A 19,214-nucleotide genomic window follows, 5' to 3' on the forward strand; every position below is an offset into this window, starting at 1 on the left:
TCAGAGTCAGCAGCTACCATGATGTCAGGCTAGATATACAAACATCCGGCGCCTCCATATATTAGCCTCCGAGTATTCATGTTTTGTTCTCTATTAGATAAGGCTGAAGTGTTCTGTACAACCATTGTGCCAATAATAAAAGTTGTTACCATTACGAGCCGCTCTCCTGCTTCCGTGCATCTTTGTGTTGTGTCCGCAAATAAAATACTGTGTAAATGTAACCCCTAAAGGTACCGTCACAGATGAGGTTTAACAATGATAAATGTAAGGTTATACACATGGGAAGAGGGAATCAATATCACCATTACACACTGAACGGGAAACCACTGGGTAAATCTGACAGGGAGAAGGACTTGGGGATCCTAGTTAATGATAAACTTACCTGGAGCAGCCAGTGCCAGGCAGCAGCTGCCAAGGCAAACAGGATCATGGGGTGCATTAAAAGAGGTCTGGATACACATGATGAGAGCATTATACTGCCTCTGTACAAATCCCTAGTTAGACCGCACATGGAGTACTGTGTCCAGTTTTGGGCACCGGTGCTCAGGAAGGATATAATGGAACTAGAGAGAGTACAAAGGAGGGCAACAAAATTAATAAAGGGGATGGGAGAACTACAATACCCAGATAGATTAGCGAAATTAGGATTATTTAGTCTAGAAAAAAGACGACTGAGGGGCGATCTAATAACCATGTATAAGTATATAAGGGGACAATACAAATATCTCGCTGAGGATCTGTTTATACCAAGGAAGGTGACGGGCACAAGGGGGCATTCTTTGCGTCTGGAGGAGAGAAGGTTTTTCCACCAACATAGAAGAGGATTCTTTACTGTTAGGGCAGTGAGAATCTGGAATTGCTTGCCTGAGGAGGTGGTGATGGCGAACTCAGTCGAGGGGTTCAAGAGAGGCCTGGATGTCTTCCTGGAGCAGAACAATATTGTATCATACAATTATTAGGTTCTGTAGAAGGACGTAGATCTGGGGATTTATTATGATGGAATATAGGCTGAACTGGATAGACAAATGTCTTTTTTCGGCCTTACTAACTATGTTACTATGTTATGTTACACTAGACGATATCGCTAGCGATCCGTGACGTTGCAGCGTCCTCGCTAGCGATATCGTCCAGTGTGACACGCAGCAGCGATCAGGCCCCTGCTGTCCTGTCGCTGGTCGGGGAAGAAAGTCCAGAACTTTATTTGGTCGCTGGACTCCCCGCAGACATCGCTGAATCGGCGTGTGTGACACCGATTCAGCGATGTCTTCACTGGTAACCAGGGTAAACATCAGGTTACTAAGCGCAGGGCCGCGCTTAGTAACCCGATGTTTACCCTGGTTACCAGCGTAAAAAAACAAACAGTACATACTTACATTCAGCTGTCTGTCCCTTGCTGTCTGCTTCCTGCACTGACTGCTGGCCGTAAAGTGAAAGTGAAAGCACAGCACAGCGGTGAGTCACACAGCGGTGACTCACCGCTGTGGCTGTGCTCTGCTTTCACTTTATGGCCAGCAGTCAGTGCAGGAAGCAGACGGCAAGGGACAGACAGCTGAATGTAAGTATGTACTGTTTGTTTTTTTACGCTGGTAACCAGGGTAAACATCGGGTTACTAAGCGCGGCCCTGCGATTAGTAACCCGATGTTTACCCTGGTTACCGGGGACCTCGGGATCGTTGTCGGTATCGCTGCAGCGTCGCTAAGTGTGACAGTACCTTTAGTGACAGAGCCAATTTGGTACTTAATGACCAAGGCAATTTTTACAATTCTAACCACTGTCACTTTATGAGGTTATAAGGTTATCTGAGATTGTTTTTTTGTGACATATAGTACTTCATGTTAGTGGTAACATTTTTTCGGTATTACTTGTGTTTAATTATGAAAAAACGGGAATATGGTGAAATATTTAAAAATTTACCAATTTTTAAACTTTTAATTTTTATGCCCTTAAATCAGAGAGATATGTCACACAAAATAGTTAATGAATAACATTTCCCACATGTCTCCTTTACATCAGCACAATTTTGGAAACAATTTTTTTTTCTTGTTAGGAAGTTATAAGGGTTAAAAGTTGACCAGCAATTTCTCATTTTTTACAACAACATTTACAAAACCATTTTTTTAGGGACCACCTCACATTTAAAGTCACTTTGAGTGGTCTATATGATAGAAAATACACAAATGTGACACCATTCTAAAAACTGCACCCCTCAAGGTGCTCAAAACCACATTCAAGAAGTTTATTAACCCTTTACGTGCTTCACGGGAACTGAAACAATGTGGAAGGAAAAAATTAACATTTAACTGTTTTTTTTTTACAAACATTTTACTTCAGAACCAATTTTTTTTTCACAAGTGTAAAAAGAGGAAATGAACCACAAAATTTGTTGTGCAATTTCTCCTTGAGTACGCCGATACCCCATACGTGGGGGTAAAGCACTGTTTGGGAGCATGGCAGAGCTTGGAAGAGACGGAGCGTCGTTTGACTTTTTCAATGCAGAATTGGCTGAAATTGAGATAGGACGCCATTTCGCGTTTGAAGAGCAAACAGTGGAAACCCCCCACAAGTGACACCATTTTGGAAAATAGACCCCTTAAGGAACTTATCTAGATGTGTGGTGAGCACTTTAAACCCCCAAGTGCTTCACAGACTTTTATAACGAAGAGCCGTGAAAATAAAAAATAGTATTTTTTTTCCACAATAAATGATTTTTTTGCCCCCAAATTTTTATTTTCACAGGGGTAACAGGAGAAATTACACCACGAAAGTTGTTGTGCAATTTGTGCTGAGTACGCTGATACCCCATATGTGGGGGTAAACCACTGTTTGGGAGCACAACAGAGCTCGGAAGGGAAGGAGCGCAGTTTGACTTTTTCAATGCAGAATTGGCTGGCCACTGATGTGCCTAAACATTGAAATCCACCAAAAGTGACACCATTTTAGAAACTAGACCCCTTAAGGAACTTTTCTAGATGTGTGGTGAGCACTTTAAACCCCCAAGTGCTTCACAGAAGTTTATAACGTAGAGCCGTGAAAATAAAAAAATCATTTTTCCACAAAAATTATGTTTTCACCCCAAATTTTTTACTTTCACAAGGGTAACAGGAGAAATTGGACCCCAAAGTTTATTGTGCAATTTATCCTGAGTACACCGATACCCCATATGTGGGGGGGACCACTGTTTGGCCGCTTGTAAGGGAAGGAGAGCCGTTTTGGAATGCAGACTTTGATAGAATGGTCTGCAGGAGCCATGTTGCATTTGCAGAGCCCCTGATGTGCCTAAACAGTAGAACCCCCCCACAAGTGACCCCATTTTGGAAACTAGACCCCCCAAGGAACTTATCTAGATGTGTGATAAGCCCTTTGAACGCCCAAGTGCTTCACAGAAGTTTATAATGCAGTCGTGAAAGTAAAAAAATCATTTTTTTTCCACAAAAAATTTTTAGCCCGCAATTTTGTATTTTCAGAGGAATAACAGGAGAAATTGAACCTTAAAAGTTGTTGTCCAGTTTGTCCTGAGTACGCTGATACCCCATATGTGGGGGGACCACTGTTTGGGCACATATCGAGGCTTGGAAAGGAAGTAGTGACATTTTAAAATGCAGACTTTGATGGAATGGTCAGCGGGCGTCATGTTGCATTTGCAGAGCCCCTGATGTACCTAAACAGTAGAAACCTCCTACACGTGACCCCATTTTGGAACTAGAGCCCCCAAGGAACTTATCTAGATGTGTGGTAAGCACTTTGAGCGCCCAAGTGCTTCACAGAAGTTTGTAATTCAGAGTTGTGAAAATAAATTCTTTTTTTTTTCCACAAAAATGATATTTTAGCCCCCAATTTTTTATTTTCCCAAGGGTAACAGGAGAAATTAGACCCCAAAAGTTGTTGCTGAATTTGTCCCGAGTACGCTAATGCACCATATGTGGAGGTAAACCAGTTTGGGCGCACGGCAGAGCTCAGAAGGGAGGGAGCACCATTTGACTTTTTGAAGGCAAAATTGGATGGAATTAATGGTGGAGCCATGTCTCATTTGGAGACCCCCTTATTCTAACTCCCACCCTAACCCTAATCCCAACCCTAATCAAAACCCTAACCAAAACACCCCTAACGCTAAAGATAACCCTAACCACAAACCTAACCATAATCCCAATACATCCCTATCCCTAATCCCAACTGTAACCATAACCCTAATCCCAACCCTAACCCTAATCCCAACTCTAACCCGAACTTTAGCCCAAATGTAACACTAATTGGAAAATGGAAATAAATACATACTCAGGGGTGATAAAGAGGGGTTAATTTACTTTTTTTTATTTTAATCACTGTGATAGGGTGTATCACGGTGACCAAAATGAACCAATAGGAAAAATCTTCCTCTTGTCGGGTGCCAGGCCGCAGATTTCGGTGGGTGCACTGTGCATGTGCCCGCCATTTTCTTACCAGAAGAAGATGACGGCGGTCGTGGGGGAACCAGGGGGACCCAGGGACACCGGGAGACACTGGTAAGTATCGGGAGGGGATCAGGGACCCTATTTCTCTATCCTCTGATGTGTGATCACATCAGAGGACAGAGATATTTAATGGCACATCAGGCTTTTTTTTGCGGCCTCTGTTACACGGAAGTAAATAGATGCCATAATTCAATAAGAATTAGCATGTGCATTAAATCTTGGTCATTACTCCAGCTTCATTTAGAATGATAAAATAACTGTTAGAGCTAGAAGGGACCTCCTGGGTCATCGTGTCCAACCCCCTGCTCAATGCAGGATTCACTACACCATCTCAGATAGATGTCTGTCCAGCCTGTTTGAAGACTTCCTTTGAAGAACTCACCACCTCTCCTGGCAAATCCTGAACGAATTCTTAAGGTGGAAACATGCCCTCAATAGGTTTTTTTCTAATATCTAATCTGTATCTTCTCCCTTTCAGTTTCATTCCATTGCTTCTCCTGTTTCCATGTGCAAATGAGAATGATGATCCCACTGCACACACTTCCCTTCAGATATTTGTAGACAGCTATTAAGTAGTGATGAGCGAGTATACTTGTTGCTCAGGTTTTCCCGAGCACTCTCGGGTGGTCTCCGAGTATTTGTGAATGATTTACAGCTACTAGACAGCTTGATTACATGTGGGGATTCTCTAGCAACCAGGCAACCCCCACATCTACTTAGCCTGGCTAGTAGCTGTAAATCATTCAGCTGAGGCGATGAAAACTAAATCCCCGAACACTAACAAATACTCGGAGACCACCCGACCATGCTCGGGAAAACCAAAAACTATTAAGTCTACTCATCCTTTTTTGCAACCTAAACATTCCCAGATCCTTTAACCTTTCCTTGTAGGACATACTTTGCAGTCTGCTCACCATCCTGGTAGCTCTTCTCTGAACTTACTTCAGTTTTTAATCTTTTATAAAATGTGGCACCCAGAACTGTACACAGTATTCCTGATGAGGCCTAAGGAGGAGTAGAGGGGTAGAATTACTTCACGTGGTCTAGACCAGTGGTGGGGAATGTCATCTAGTGCAGCCACTTTGCCCATTTTTATTGGCCGCCGGCCCTTTAATTCTTCAGAGGTGCACATGTGTTTGTGTGGAGGAATATGAGTGGACACGCTGGTGCTCGGCTTCACATTTGTGCCGGGGAAGCCGGCCCTACTCTGAGCTGCTGCTGGTCCGTGCAGCCCGAGTCTGGACACCGTGTCGAGGACGCGCAGGCTTCTCAGCCAGCTGTCGGCAGAGAGTAATGCAGATCCGGTTCCTCCCCAGCTGCCACTCACTCCTGCACAGCTCTCAGTGGCCGGGGGAAGCTGGCAGAGCCTGCCTGGCATGCCCGCTCTGGGTGCCATCGGTAGCAGCAGCCACTTTGTAGCCAGGCTGCAACTCTACAGAGGAAAAGAGGGATTTTTGGTTCTTACCGTAAAATTTCTTTCTTGGAGCCTTCATTGGGGAACACAGGTAACCATGGGTGTATGCTGCTGTCGCTAGAAGGTGACACTATGCAAATAAACAAAAATTACTCCCCCCCGGCAGTATACACCCTCTGACAGGCACCAGGCAACTCAGTTGGTGCAAAAGCAGTAGTAGGAACAAGTATAAACAACTCAACCCATGTACCAACCCACAACAACGGCACGTTGGCCAATACGGTACAACATAAAGGGAGAGTGCTGTGTCCCCCCAATGAAGGCTCCAAGAAAGATTTTACGGTAAGAACCAAAAATCCCTCTCTCTCGCTTCATTGGTGGACACAGGTAACCATGGGACGTCCAAAAGCAGTCCCCAGGGCGGGATAAGAATAGAGAACTAGGTCGGCCAGTGCGGAAGGACAAAGAAGGAAGGACGATGTCTTCATTGATGTGAAAAGCCGAAACCATCTTTGGCCAAAAAGAAGGGACAGGCCGAAGGACAACTTTGTCCTGATGAAGGACCAGAAAGGGAGAACGACAGGACAACGCCGCCAACTCTCCTGATGGAGGTGATGGTAACCAATAAGGCTACTTTCCAGGAAAGAAGCGAAAAAGATGTCCCGAATAGGTTCAAAAGGTGTACACTGGAGGGCGCCAAGCACAAGGTTGAGGTCCCAAGGAGCGACCGGAGGATGGTAAGGAGGTGCAACATGAGCAACCCCCTGAAGGAAGGTTCTACCTGGGGGAGAGAAGCAAGGTCTCTTTGAAAGAGAATTGACAAGGCAGAAACCTGACCCTTTAACGTGCTCAGGGAGAGGTTTGAATCTAGACCCGACTGAAGAAATCCGAGAAGCTGAGGAAGGGAAAAAACCATTGGGGATAGACCGTTGACATCACACCATTGGAAAAAGGCCTTCCAACATCTATGGTAAATACGGGAAGATGCCGATTTCCTAGCTCTTATCATGGTTTGTATGACACTTTGAGAAGAACCTGCGTCCTTCAGGATCGCGGCCTCAATGGCCATACCATTAAATTCAGAGACCGAGAAGTCGAGTGGAAGAGGGAACCCTGCAATAGAAGATCTGGATTGTCTGGGAACCTCTAAGGTATGTCCGATAACGTTCACTAGCTCCGCATACCAGGCCCTACGGGACCAATCTGGAGCTACTAAGAGAACGGGAACCCCTCTATCTTCTTTACGACCCTTAGAAGCAAGGGAAGAGGTGGGAACAGGTAAGGCATCTGAAACTGGGCCCACGAGATCACGAGAGCGTCGCAGCCGACGGCCCTCGGATCCCGGGATCTGGATACGTACTGGGAAACCTTGTGGTTTCCTCGGGAGGCCATTAGGTCGATGTCCGGCACGCCCCACCTTTGGCAACTCTGGTTGAAGACAGCGGGGAGAAGAGCCCACTCGCCTGACATGAGCCCCTGATGGCTGAGAAAGTCGGCTTCCAAATTGTCCACCCCTGGGATGTGGACAGCTGATATGGAGGGAACGTGGTTTTTCGCCCACTGCAGAATTTTTGCCACCTCCGTCATGACTTGCTTGCTGCGAGTCCCTCCCTGATGGTTTATGTAAGCCACAGCTGTGGCGTTGTCTGACTGAATGCGGACTGGTTTTCCCGAGAGAGGCTGCCAGCAGAGGGCTAGAAAAATAGCCCTGATTTCCTAGAGATTGATCAGGAGGCGTGCCTCTTGAGCAGTCCAACGCCCGTGGGCTGTGAGGTGGAGAAAGGCCGCACCCCACCCCTGGAGACTGCCAGCGGAGGGTGAGAACGATCTCCCGTGCAGAATGGAAGTGGATAGCATCCACCAAGTGAGACACTGTCTCACATCGAGAGGGAGGCGAACTGGGCAGTCTAAGCAGAGTGGATTCCTGTCCCAAACTGACAAGGGCCAGCTGGAGAGGGCGAGTGGAACTGAGCATAAGGGACCGCTTCCATGGAAGCGACCATCTTGCCCAGAACCCTCATGCTGAGCCATAGAGGTAGAAGGGTAGGACGCTTTAAGACTTTGATAGCCCTCCGAACAGAGGAATTTCTCCCTTGGGAGGAAGACCTAAGCCTGAATGGTGTAGAATTCCATGCCCAGGAATTCTACAGTCATGGCCAAAATTTTTGAGAATGACACCAAAATTATATTTTCACATGATCTGCTGCCCTTTGGTTTTTATTAGTGTTTGTCTGATGTTTATATCACATACAGAAATATAATTGCAATCATATTATGAGTACCAATTGGTTATATTGACAGTTAGAATGAGTTAATGCAGCAAGTCAATATTTGCAGTGTTGACCCTTCTTCAAGACCTCTGCAATTCTCCCTGGCATGCTCTCAATCACCTTCTGGACCAAATCCTGACTGATAGCAGTCCATTCTTGCATAATCAATGCTTGCATTTTGCCAGAATTTGTTGGTTTTTGTTTGTCCACCCGTCTCTTGATGATTGACCACAAGTTCTCAATGGGATTAAGATCTGGGGAGTTTCCAGGGCATGGACCCAAAATCTCTGTTTTGTTCCATGAGCCATTTAGTTATCACCTTTGCTTTATGGCAAGGTGCTCCATCATGCTGAAAAAGGCATTGTTGGGCGCCAAACTGCTCTTGGACGGTTGGGAGAAGTTGCTCTTGGAGGACAATCTGGTAAAATTCTTTATTCATGGCTGTGTTTTTAGGCAAGACTGTGAGTGAGCCGATTCCCTTGGCTGAGAAGCAACCCCACACATGAATGGTTTCAGGATGCTTTACAGTTGGCATGAGACAAGACTGGTGGTAGCGCTCACCTCTTCTTCTCCGAATAAGCTGTTTTCCAGATGTCCCAAACAATCGAAAAGGGGATTCAGAGAAAATGACTTTGCCCCTGTCCTCAGCAGTCCACTCCCTGTACCTTTTGCAGAATATCAGTCGGTCCCTGATGTTTTTTCTGGAGAGAAGTGGCTTCTTTGCTGCCCTCCTTGAAACCAGGCCTTGCTCAAAGAGTCTCCGCCTCACAGTGCGTGCAGAAGCACTCACACCAGCCTGCTGCCATTCCTGAGCAAGCTCGGCACTGCTGGTAGTCCGATCCCGCAGCTGAAACAGTTTTAAGATACGGTCCTGGCGCTTGCTGGTCTTTCTTGGGCGCCCTGGAGACTTTTTGACAACAATGGAAGCTCTCTCCTTGAAGTTCTTGATGCTGCGATAGATTGTTGACTGAGGTGCAATCTTTGTAGCTGCGATACTCTTCCCTGTTAGGCCATTTTTGTGCAGTTCAATGATGGCTGCACGTGTTTCTTTAGAGATAACCATGGTTAACTGAAGAGAAACAATGATACCAAGCACCAGCCTCCTTTTAAAGTGTCCAGTGATGTCATTCTTACTTAATCATGACTGATTGATCACCAGCCCTGTCCTCATCAACACCCACACCTGTGTTAATCGATCAATCACTAAAACGATGTTAGCTGCTCCTTTTAAGGCAGGACTGCAATGATGTTGAAATGTGTTTTGGGGTTAAAGTTAATTTTCTGGGCAAATATTGACTTTGCAAGTACAGTAATTGCTGTTAAACTGATCACTCTGACATTCAGGAGTATATGCAAATTGAAAAATAAGCAAAATGGTGGAGGCCAACCACAATACTTATACAAGCCAAGGGTGCCCAAAAATATAAATAGCAAAATAAGGGGACGTAAAACCTAACAATTATTATACTAGTTAAAAATGACATAACCCGACACACAGACAAACATGTAAAATACCAACAGTTGGTCAAACAGTTATCCAAGAAAAATCGCAAAGAAAAAACGGTACTTAAAGCAGAAAAAAATCAAAGTTAAAAACTGCTTTTCCTGCTAGCATATCCCTACCCAGGGCTCCAGAAACACAGCTGAAGGAGGGTATATACAATAATGCTGCTCTTTGTACCTATGTGCTTTTGCTCAGAAGTATGACCTCAAAACAATATCATCAACTGCATCTGCAAAAGTCTCAAACAGTGCACCACATAGTATGGAACAGTCTCACCCGTTCTTGAAGAAGCCATACACAGGGTGCACGCCACCACTCGGTCATTCAGGAGGTTTCAGAAAATTCAGTATCACACTCCATAGACCATCTCTTGCTCAGGACCACCTCCCTACGCGTTTCATTCCGGGAAAAGGAACTCATCAGGGGATCTGAAGGTCAGGTAGCAGTCTGTATGATGGAATACCCAGCCATCAATACTTTCTCTCCTGGGTGGAAACTACAGCGACATCTCTCAGATATCAAGCTAATATGTCCTCTCCTTAATTACCTGCTGAGCCATCACCAATCAGCAAACAGCATCCGGCGCTCAGCAGGTGTGGATTAATTAATTACCCTTAACGCATGAGGCCCGAGGTTCACCGCCCGCATGTGACACGTGCATACTCAATGTCCACATGTTTCTGGCACTCACCTCTAAGCTGCATGTGTATTCATTGATGGCGTTTCAGTGGGGAATACCGCATGTCACCATGTGGAACGCACGCTCCAGGCCTACCGGCGCCGGGTCTGATGACTTCCGGTTACAACACATCCGGTTACTTCACCGCTGAGCGGCTCCCCACATGTGCGAGAGCTACACTTCACAGAGTCTACTGCGCATGCGTGAGCGGTGCGACATGGAAGCCCATACATATCGCAGGCATCCATGCTCTATCACTCACACACACCGCACGAGCCACTGGGCATGCACTAGCGGCGTGAAAAAAGCACCGCAGATATAATTAGAACCCCTTCTATCTAGGGGGCCAATGCATATGCTCATGTAATGTGACGGCGAAACCACACCGCATATATAGATAAGGTGTTACCTCACCGCATACAGTGCTGTACGAGAACGGGACCACAATACTTGTGTCCCCCCTCCTATAACTCTCTGTGCGCTCGCCATCCCTAATGAATGAAAACAACTCATTCTGTCGCAATAATAAAAATGGTGTCCAACCTATTATATTATAAACAAAAAGAGCATTCCAATATAACACTCGTACATGTGGGGAGCCGCTCAGCGGTGAAGTAACCGGATGTGTTGTAACCGGAAGTCATCAGACCCGGCGCCGGTAGGCCTGGAGCGTGCGTTCCACATGGTGACATGCGGTATTCCCCACTGAAACGCCATCAATGAATACACATGCAGCTTAGAGGTGAGTGCCAGAAACATGTGGACATTGAGTATGCACGTGTCACATGCGGGCGGTGAACCTCGGGCCTCATGCGTTAAGGGTAATTAATTAATCCACACCTGCTGAGCGCCGGATGCTGTTTGCCGATTGGTGATGGCTCAGCAGGTAATTAAGGAGAGGACATATTAGCTTGATATCTGAGAAATGTCGCTGTAGTTTCCACCCAGGAGAGAAAGTATTGATGGCTGGGTATTCCATCATACAGACCGCTACCTGACCTTCAGATCCCCTGATGAGTTCCTTTTCCCGGAATGAAACGCGTAGGGAGGTGGTCCTGAGCAAGAGATGGTCTATGGAGTGTGATACTGAATTTTCTGAAACCTCCTGAATGACCGAGTGGTGGCGTGCACCCTGTGTATGGCTTCTTCAAGAACGGGTTAGACTGTTCCATACTATGTGGTGCACTGTTTGTGACTTTTGCAGATGCAGTTGATATTGTTTTGAGGTCATACTTCTGAGCAAAAGCACATAGGTACAAAGAGCAGCATTATTGTATATACCCTCCTTCAGCTGTGTTTCTGGAGCCCTGGGTAGGGATATGCTAGCAGGAAAAGCAGTTTTTAACTTTGATTTTTTTCTGCTTTAAGTACCGTTTTTTCTTTGCGATTTTTCTTGGAAAACTGTTTGACCAACTGTTGGTATTTTACATGTTTGTCTATGTGTGTCGGGTTATGTCATTTTTAACTAGTATAGTATATGCAAATTGCCAGTAGAAAAAATGAAGCAGTAGACTTTGGAAAAATTAATATTTGTCTTATTCTCAAAAATTTTGGCCATGACTGTAGACGCTGGGTCGTAATCAAGGTGGACTTTTGTTTGTTGATTATCGAACCGAGGCGGGTTAACATGTCCAGAGTGATCTGGAGACTATGACCGCAGTTGCGGCGAGACGGACCCTTTACGAGATCATTGAGAAAGGGCATTACGAGAATCCCCTTCGACCGAAGGATGATCATGACTGCCGCCATTACCTTCGTAAAGTCTTTGGGGGCGGATGCCAAGCCGAAAGGAAGAGCCGTGAATTGGTAATGTTGGCCCTGGATTGTGAAACAAAGGAACCTCTGATGCTGAACACAAATCGGAATGTGCAGATACGCATCCCGAATGTCCAGAGCACAGAAATTCTCCCGGTTCCATGGAGGCGATAACCGAGCGCAAGGACTCCACCTTGAAGTGCCGAATCCGGAGGTGTCGGTTCAACCGTTTGAGGTCCAAAATCGGACAAAGAGAGCGCTCTTTTTTCGGAACTACAAATGGCTAAGTAAAAACTGGAAAACCCCTGGTTGGAAGGTACTGGGATTACCCCTGAGGCGAGATGAGAATTGACCGCCTGAAAAAGCTCTGGGACATGGGAGGGAAAAAAAAGAAACATCTTCCTGGGGGCGATGAAAATTATATTTTGTAACCTGATGTGACTATCTCCCTTACCCAGGCTTCGTCGACCACCTAAAACCAAGGCTCTGTGAACAGAAGAAGCCTGCCTCCCACCCTGGAAAGATTTCCAGGTGGGGGTGACCAGTCATTTGGAAGAAAATCTGTGGTCGCAAGAACTGGAAGATTTGTAGGAGCGCCCTTTAGCTCTCCAGTGAGGGATAGGCCTGAAAAAAAGCTTCCTTCGGTCCCTTTGAGTGGAAGACCAGTCATGCTGAGAGGCACCACCTGAGGAGGCGAAGGAGCGAAAGGGGGAAAGGAATGGGGTCTTAGTTTGCGGAAGAGAAGTGCTCTTACCGCCCCCGGCGTCCGAGATCATTTGGTCTAGCTGCGCTCCAAAGAGCGTGGATCCCTTGACAGGCAAACCTGTGAGGGTTTTTTTGGAAGCGGGATCTGCTTCCACGCCTTCAGCCAGAGGACACAGCGAATGGCGGCAATATTGCTGTTGGCCTTGCTGAGCAAGCAGCCGCATCCAGAAGGTACATTCCAGCCAGTAAAATCTGAGCTGCTAAATCCGCTAGCTCCTGTGCGGGAGCCGAAGCTACAATGCCTCTGCGTAGGGTTTTGGCCCAGGCCGACACCGCTTTCACCAACCAGGTAGAGGCGAAATTGGGGCAGAGAGAGGTACCAGAAGCTTCAAAAGCTGATTTGGTTAGAGCCTCAATTTGTCTGTCCGTGGGGTCCTTTAGAGACGCCGCATCAGGAATGCACAGCACTGTCTGGGAGCATAATCTAGACAAGTGGATCTACCTTAGGAGATTCGGACCATTTGCTAACAAGGTCTCCAGCAAACGGGAATAAAATGTCTAAATGTTTCCTCCATGAAAAACGTTTACCAGGGTGTTCCCAGTGTCTAGACATAGTGTTATCAAATTCCTTATGATTGGGAAAAACTCTAGAAGGACGCTTCATCCATTTGAAAGAAACGGAGATGTCCTGAGAAGCTGCCTCTTCCTCAAGCTCAAGCATTTGAATAATAGCTGAGATAAGGCCGTCAACCATATCATGCGTTGCGGAAGTCTGATCTGCATCTGAGTCAGAATCCGACAGAGGATACATCTGACCCGACGTCTGCCTGCGAAGAGGGGGAACGGGTAGAGAGCGGTATTCCGGCTGACGCAGTTGGATCCGGAGAAGTGGATGAAGAACTAGACAGAAAACACTTTCTGGTTCTTTTCTCAAGTCTGCCCCTGTGAGGGTATTGGACAGGTGCGAGTGAATTGCTGTGAGAAGCGTTCGTGGCACTGATGGCAGTAGTGGAATACGTTCTAGTACCTGAACCAGGGACTGACACTTATTCAAGTCCGAGACATCGCAACAGCCCACTCCGGGGGAGTGCACTCATCCCGAGCATTATGGGCCTCCTGAGAGACGGACATGATGGAAAGACTGCAGGACGTACAGAAAGGCGACGTTTGGCCTGAAGCCCACTTTTTCCTACAGTTGGAGGCAGCTGGCCGGGAAAGCGCAGGTTGCGAGCGTCTGCTCGTGCAGAGAACGCGCCAAACAGTGGGGCTGGCCCGATAAGCCAGCAGGGAAAAGGGGGTGTGCCCAGCCGGAACGCAGCCAATACCAGCGCTGGGCTGCGAGGTGTGTCCAGAGCTGGGAACGAGGAAGAAGGGGCGCGGCCTCCCGGGGCAGAGACTTGCTGGAAAGGAATATGGTGGAAAAGGTGCGCTGCGAGGAAAGAGGAGCGAGAATTAAATAAAAGAGCGCCCGATGGCCTTCGAATCCCCTAGCCCGGTAACAGAGCGCCCCTGCAGCGGCGAGTGCTGCTGGATAATAAAGTTAAGCGACCCTGCATGGTGATTGCGACGATGCAGGGACTGGGAGGGTGCTGCTTGAAGATCTTCCTACCTGAAGATGAAGAACGCATCAGGATCCCTTGATGGCAGAAAGGGTCCTGGGAGATGTGGTCCTCCTCCCCGCAGTATATAAACCGGCGCAGAAGACGGCATCAACCCCTTAAAAGGGGGGAGGTCACCGCCGGTGACCACAGTCTTCCTCTCAGCCCACTCCTAGAGGGATGGGGGAAGAGGCAAGGACTGGCCACCGAAAGTAAACATGAACACCTCAGGGTGACATGAAACAAAGTCCTGCACAGCGGATCCGAGAGGGTGCAATACCACACTGCTCTCTCGGTCGCTTAATGCGGGGAATCAAGGTGAGAAGAACTGCACCCTGTAACCCCCAGAAGTATATCTGAAAAAGGAAAAAGATGAATAAACACACGCAATCCCTGAAAGAAAAAGAAATGCGGATCTGGTGTTAGATCCAGGTCCGCCTCCTACAGACACTTAGGCTACTTTCACACTAGCGTCGGTACGAGGCTGTCGCCATGCGTCGGCCCGACGTACTGACGCAAACTGAAGAAAATGAACAACGGGGGCAGCGGATGCAGTTTTACAATGCATCCGCTGCCCCATTGTAAGGTCAGGGGGAGGAGGGGGCGGAGTTCCGGCCGCGCATGCGCGGTCGGAAAAAGTGGAAACGACAGACAAAAAAAGTTGCATGCAACGTTTTTTGTCCCGACGGACTGCAAAAACACGACGCATCCGTCGCTCGACGGATGCAATGTATGGCAATCCGTCGCAAATGAAAGTCTATGGAGAAAAAACGCATCCTGTGGGCAACTTTGCAGGATGCATTTTTTCTCCAAAACGACGCATTGCGACGGAGGCCAAACGACGCTAGTGTGAAAGTAGCCTTAACAAAAACTGAGTTGCCTGTCGGAGGGTGTATACTGCCAGGGAGGAGTTATTTTTCTTTATTTGCATAGTGTCAGCCTCCTAGCGACAGCAGCATACACCTATGGTTACCGGTGTCCCCCAATGAAGCGTGAAAGAAATGCAGTTTCATACTCTCCGCCAGTTCTGTAACACCATCCTTTCTCATTTTCACGAGGCTTTCCACACTTCCCCCAACATCCTACAGAATGATCTGTTCGGTCAAACCCTGAACTCCAGGTATGTGAATAAGGTGGTCAATTTATGGCCGTGCTGCATGCTGCCCCCCGATCTATGTGTGCATTGTACCCCTACATATTGCTATAGCTCCAACATATGCCACCATGTCGCAGAAGCACTGCAGACACATATATTCCTTTTTTTTAACCTTTCAATGTTTTTTTTAAAATAATTATTGAGGTGGGGAGATGAGTACATAAAAGACCCTCCAGCCCATAACACGGGGAGACTATATAGAAACTATACAACTTTTATTGTGAGTTTTATTTTCCCTGGTGTCCTAGGGGAGTATATGGTTAATTGGGGATCCTAAGCTAGAGAGCCACCACCTAAAGCTGATTCGTTGCGGACTTTTGCTCTAGATTTGTCTTTTTTTGTATATATTTTTCTTATAACAATATTATATATGTTTTTTTAGAATAATCAAACCCCTATTAGGATCCAAGTAGGGGGGGGGCAGGGGCAAATAAAGAGACAGATCTTGTAAAGGATAAGCTCTTACGCAGAGTCTTGGCTAAGCGTTTCTTCACATGGGGGCAAATTTAGTACAGATCCTGAGAAATGCAGAGTGGCTTTTTGGTACCAGCCCCATTAATTAGTGCCCATATTCCAAAGAGTCCCCTCCAGCTATGCCCCTGTATTGGGCAAGGGTGGGCAATTAATTTTCCCAAGGGACCACATGACAGACCATGCGAAGCGGTGTTTAAATCTCGTGCCAATATCGCTGATTGGTCACGCCCGGCCTCGCTCTCTCCCTCCGCTAGGAGATCTGTTCTGGACACTTTGCAAATACACACGCTATTGTAAATAATAAAAAAAGGATTTTATTTAAAAAGAAACAAGTAATATTTTTTACATCTGAGCGAACCACAAGATTCAGGACGCACAAGGCAACCCTTGGTGACCAGGAAGCATTTAATACTTTGCCAAATTGTGGCGAATGGACAGACATTTGCAGTCCTTACTGTAGGATAAGACTTTATCAAACATAAAATATGGGTGGATATGAACACTTGGGTGATGCATTGCACAAATCTGCTTAAAAAGAAATAAATTTGGCCACACATCCAACTTTCTGACAAATCAGTAAGCACCCGTAAAATAACCCCGTAATGATGGAATTAAATTAAAGGTGTTCACCAAACCCATTCTTGGGATCAATGGGATCCCCAATAATCAGTTTGTTATTACTGTTCCGGGAAATTAGGATTTTTCAATGTATAAAGGAAAAACTTAAATTTTTTTTCCAAAACATACTTTTTGTACCAATATCTTGTGATTTTCTCTGCAGTGAACAGAAATCTGCATTGTCTACTTCTAGTCCTAGACACATGGCAGAACTCTAGAAGAGGCCGAGGATCGTGTCCATCACACAACCAAGACAGATTGTTCCACTTAAAAGCAAACAAAAGTTTGCACTTAAAGGTATTGCCAGTCTTAGGTTACAAGTGAATCCTCACAGTGCGCAGATTCTTCAGTACCGGGAGTGGGCAGTCACACGGCCACAAGGATGTGATTTGCATACTTCCAGCCACATTTCAACTAGACGTCTCCAGCTTTGCTCAGTACACTTGTGCACATCTAGTCGGCATGTGCCCACATGTATGCACTCACCCCCGCCGGCACAGGAGAATCTTCACAGCATGTGCGATGTGAGGATTCATGAGTTTTCAATCGCAGAGTTTAGAGTTGTAGCCAAAGGTCGGACAACCCCTTTAAAAAACAGCAAGCAGAGATCTTGAAAACTGAGATGTATTGATACACAAAGTATATTTTCATTATGCAGCGAATAATCTATTTGGAAAAGAGGAGAGGAGGGGAGAGCTAACAAAAAAACCAAAACAAAAAAACAACCTACAAACAAAAAACTAATATTAAGGCTCCCATGGAGGACTCTTTCTGCCGTCAACTTCAGTTTCTACATGGTAAAGAACATCCGATAACGTGTGCTCCACAATCGCCTTCCAGGCCATGTCACTCATCTGTAGGGATTTAAAGACAAACGGATAAATATATTGACATTTCTTTGATAATCAACATTTTTTTTTAAAAGATTAGAAACATAAGCAGAGAAAACCATTAGATTAATCCTCTTGGAAAAAAAAAATGGTCTGAAGGTGGCCGTGCACACTAGTTGAATGCCAACTGAACACGCCAATTTCGAACGAGCATTTAATTTGTATGGGGTGGAGGTTGTCCTGTCACTCAGACATCTGCTCAATTGAGCATATAGGCTCAGTTTTTAGAATGGTGTCGCTTTTGGGTACTCAGCCATATAGACCCCTTAAAGTCACTTCAAATGCAATGTGATCCAAAAAAGAAAAAGAAAAAAAAAAACAAAGGCTAGTTAACTTTTAACCCTTAAATCTTCCTAACAGCGACAACAAAAAACAATTATGTTTCCAAAATTGTTCTGATGTAAAGTAGATATGTGGGAAACGATATGTATTAAATGTTTTGTGTGACATGGCTCGGATTTGAGGGCATAAGAAAGAAAAGCTTGAAAATTCTAAAATTTGACAAATTTTAGTTTTTTTCCTGCACCAATAAACGCAAATCATATCAAAGAAATCCACCATCATGAACTATAATATGTCACAGAAAAAAACCAAACTCAGAATCAGTGGGATCCATTGAAGCGTTCCAGAGTTATTTCCTCATAAAGTGACAGTGAATTGTAAAATTTGGCTCAGTTTTGTCTTAAGCATATGAAATGCTGCTCGATGGGGTTGAGATCTGGTGAAGAGTTGGCCATTGCATAATATTCCACTTTTTTTCTTCTTTGGTTGCTTTCGCAGTATATTTTGGGTCATTGTCCATCTGTCCTGTGAGGCGTCGTCCATTCTGCCTTACAGCATTTGATTGCATCTGAGCAGGGCGTACACTGCAGAATTCATCCGGCAGCTTCTGTCTTCAGTCACATCATCAATAAATACTAGTGACTCTGTGCTATGGGAAGCCATTCATGACTGCGCCATCACACTGCCCCACCATGTGTTACAGAGGATGTGCTGTGCGCTGGATAATGAGCCATTCCAAGCCTTCTCCATACTTTCTTCTTTCCATCATTCTGGTACAGGTTGATTTTAGTCTTTGTTTCATCTGTCCATAGAATGCTTTTTCAGAATTGGGCAGCTTCGTTAGATGGTTTTTTGGTAAGCTCTAATGTAGCCTTTCTTTCCTTCTTCGCCTTGAGGTGATCCCTCTGTATTTGGTCTCATGAAGTCTGATCTTTATGGTAGACTTAGATACTGAAGCAACTACATCCTGGAGAGTGTTCTTCACTTGAGTAGATGTTGTGAAGTGTTTTCTTCACCATGGAAAGGATTCTGAAATCCTACACCACTGTTGTCTTTTGTGGAGATTCAGGCCTCTTTGCGTTCCCAAGCTCATCAATGCGTTATTTTTTTTTTTTGCAGAATGTACCAAACGGTTAATTCGGCCACTCCTAACACTTCTGTTATTTCCCTATTTTTTTTTTCTCATCCTAATTATGGTCTGTTTCTCTTTCATTGAGACCTCCTTTGAACGCATGTTGTGGGTTCACAGCAACAGCTTCCAAATGCCACTCCTGGAATCAGCTCCAGACCTTCTAACTGTTTAATTGATGATGGCTAGGGAAAAGCCCATGCAGCTCATTAAAGGGAACCTGTCACCTGAATTTGGCGGGACTGGTTTTGGGTCATATGGGTGGAGTTTTCGGGTGTTTGATTCACCCTT

General features: G+C 45.7%; 1 protein-coding gene across 1 annotated transcript in view; it reads right to left on the reverse strand.

Moving 5' to 3' along the window:
• Positions 1-16,295: 16,295 nt before the first annotated feature.
• Positions 16,296-19,214, reverse strand: part of ASH2L (ASH2 like, histone lysine methyltransferase complex subunit) — a 41,022-nt gene continuing 38,103 nt past the window's right edge. The window contains exon 16 of the mRNA XM_069766859.1: positions 16,296-17,476. Within this exon, the coding sequence (XP_069622960.1) occupies positions 17,369-17,476 (108 nt within the window). The 3' untranslated portion in view covers positions 16,296-17,368. The remainder of the gene's footprint in view (positions 17,477-19,214) is intronic.

Source organism: Ranitomeya imitator, chromosome 4 (assembly GCF_032444005.1).
Source record: "Ranitomeya imitator isolate aRanImi1 chromosome 4, aRanImi1.pri, whole genome shotgun sequence".
Classification (NCBI taxonomy): domain Eukaryota; kingdom Metazoa; phylum Chordata; class Amphibia; order Anura; family Dendrobatidae; genus Ranitomeya; species Ranitomeya imitator.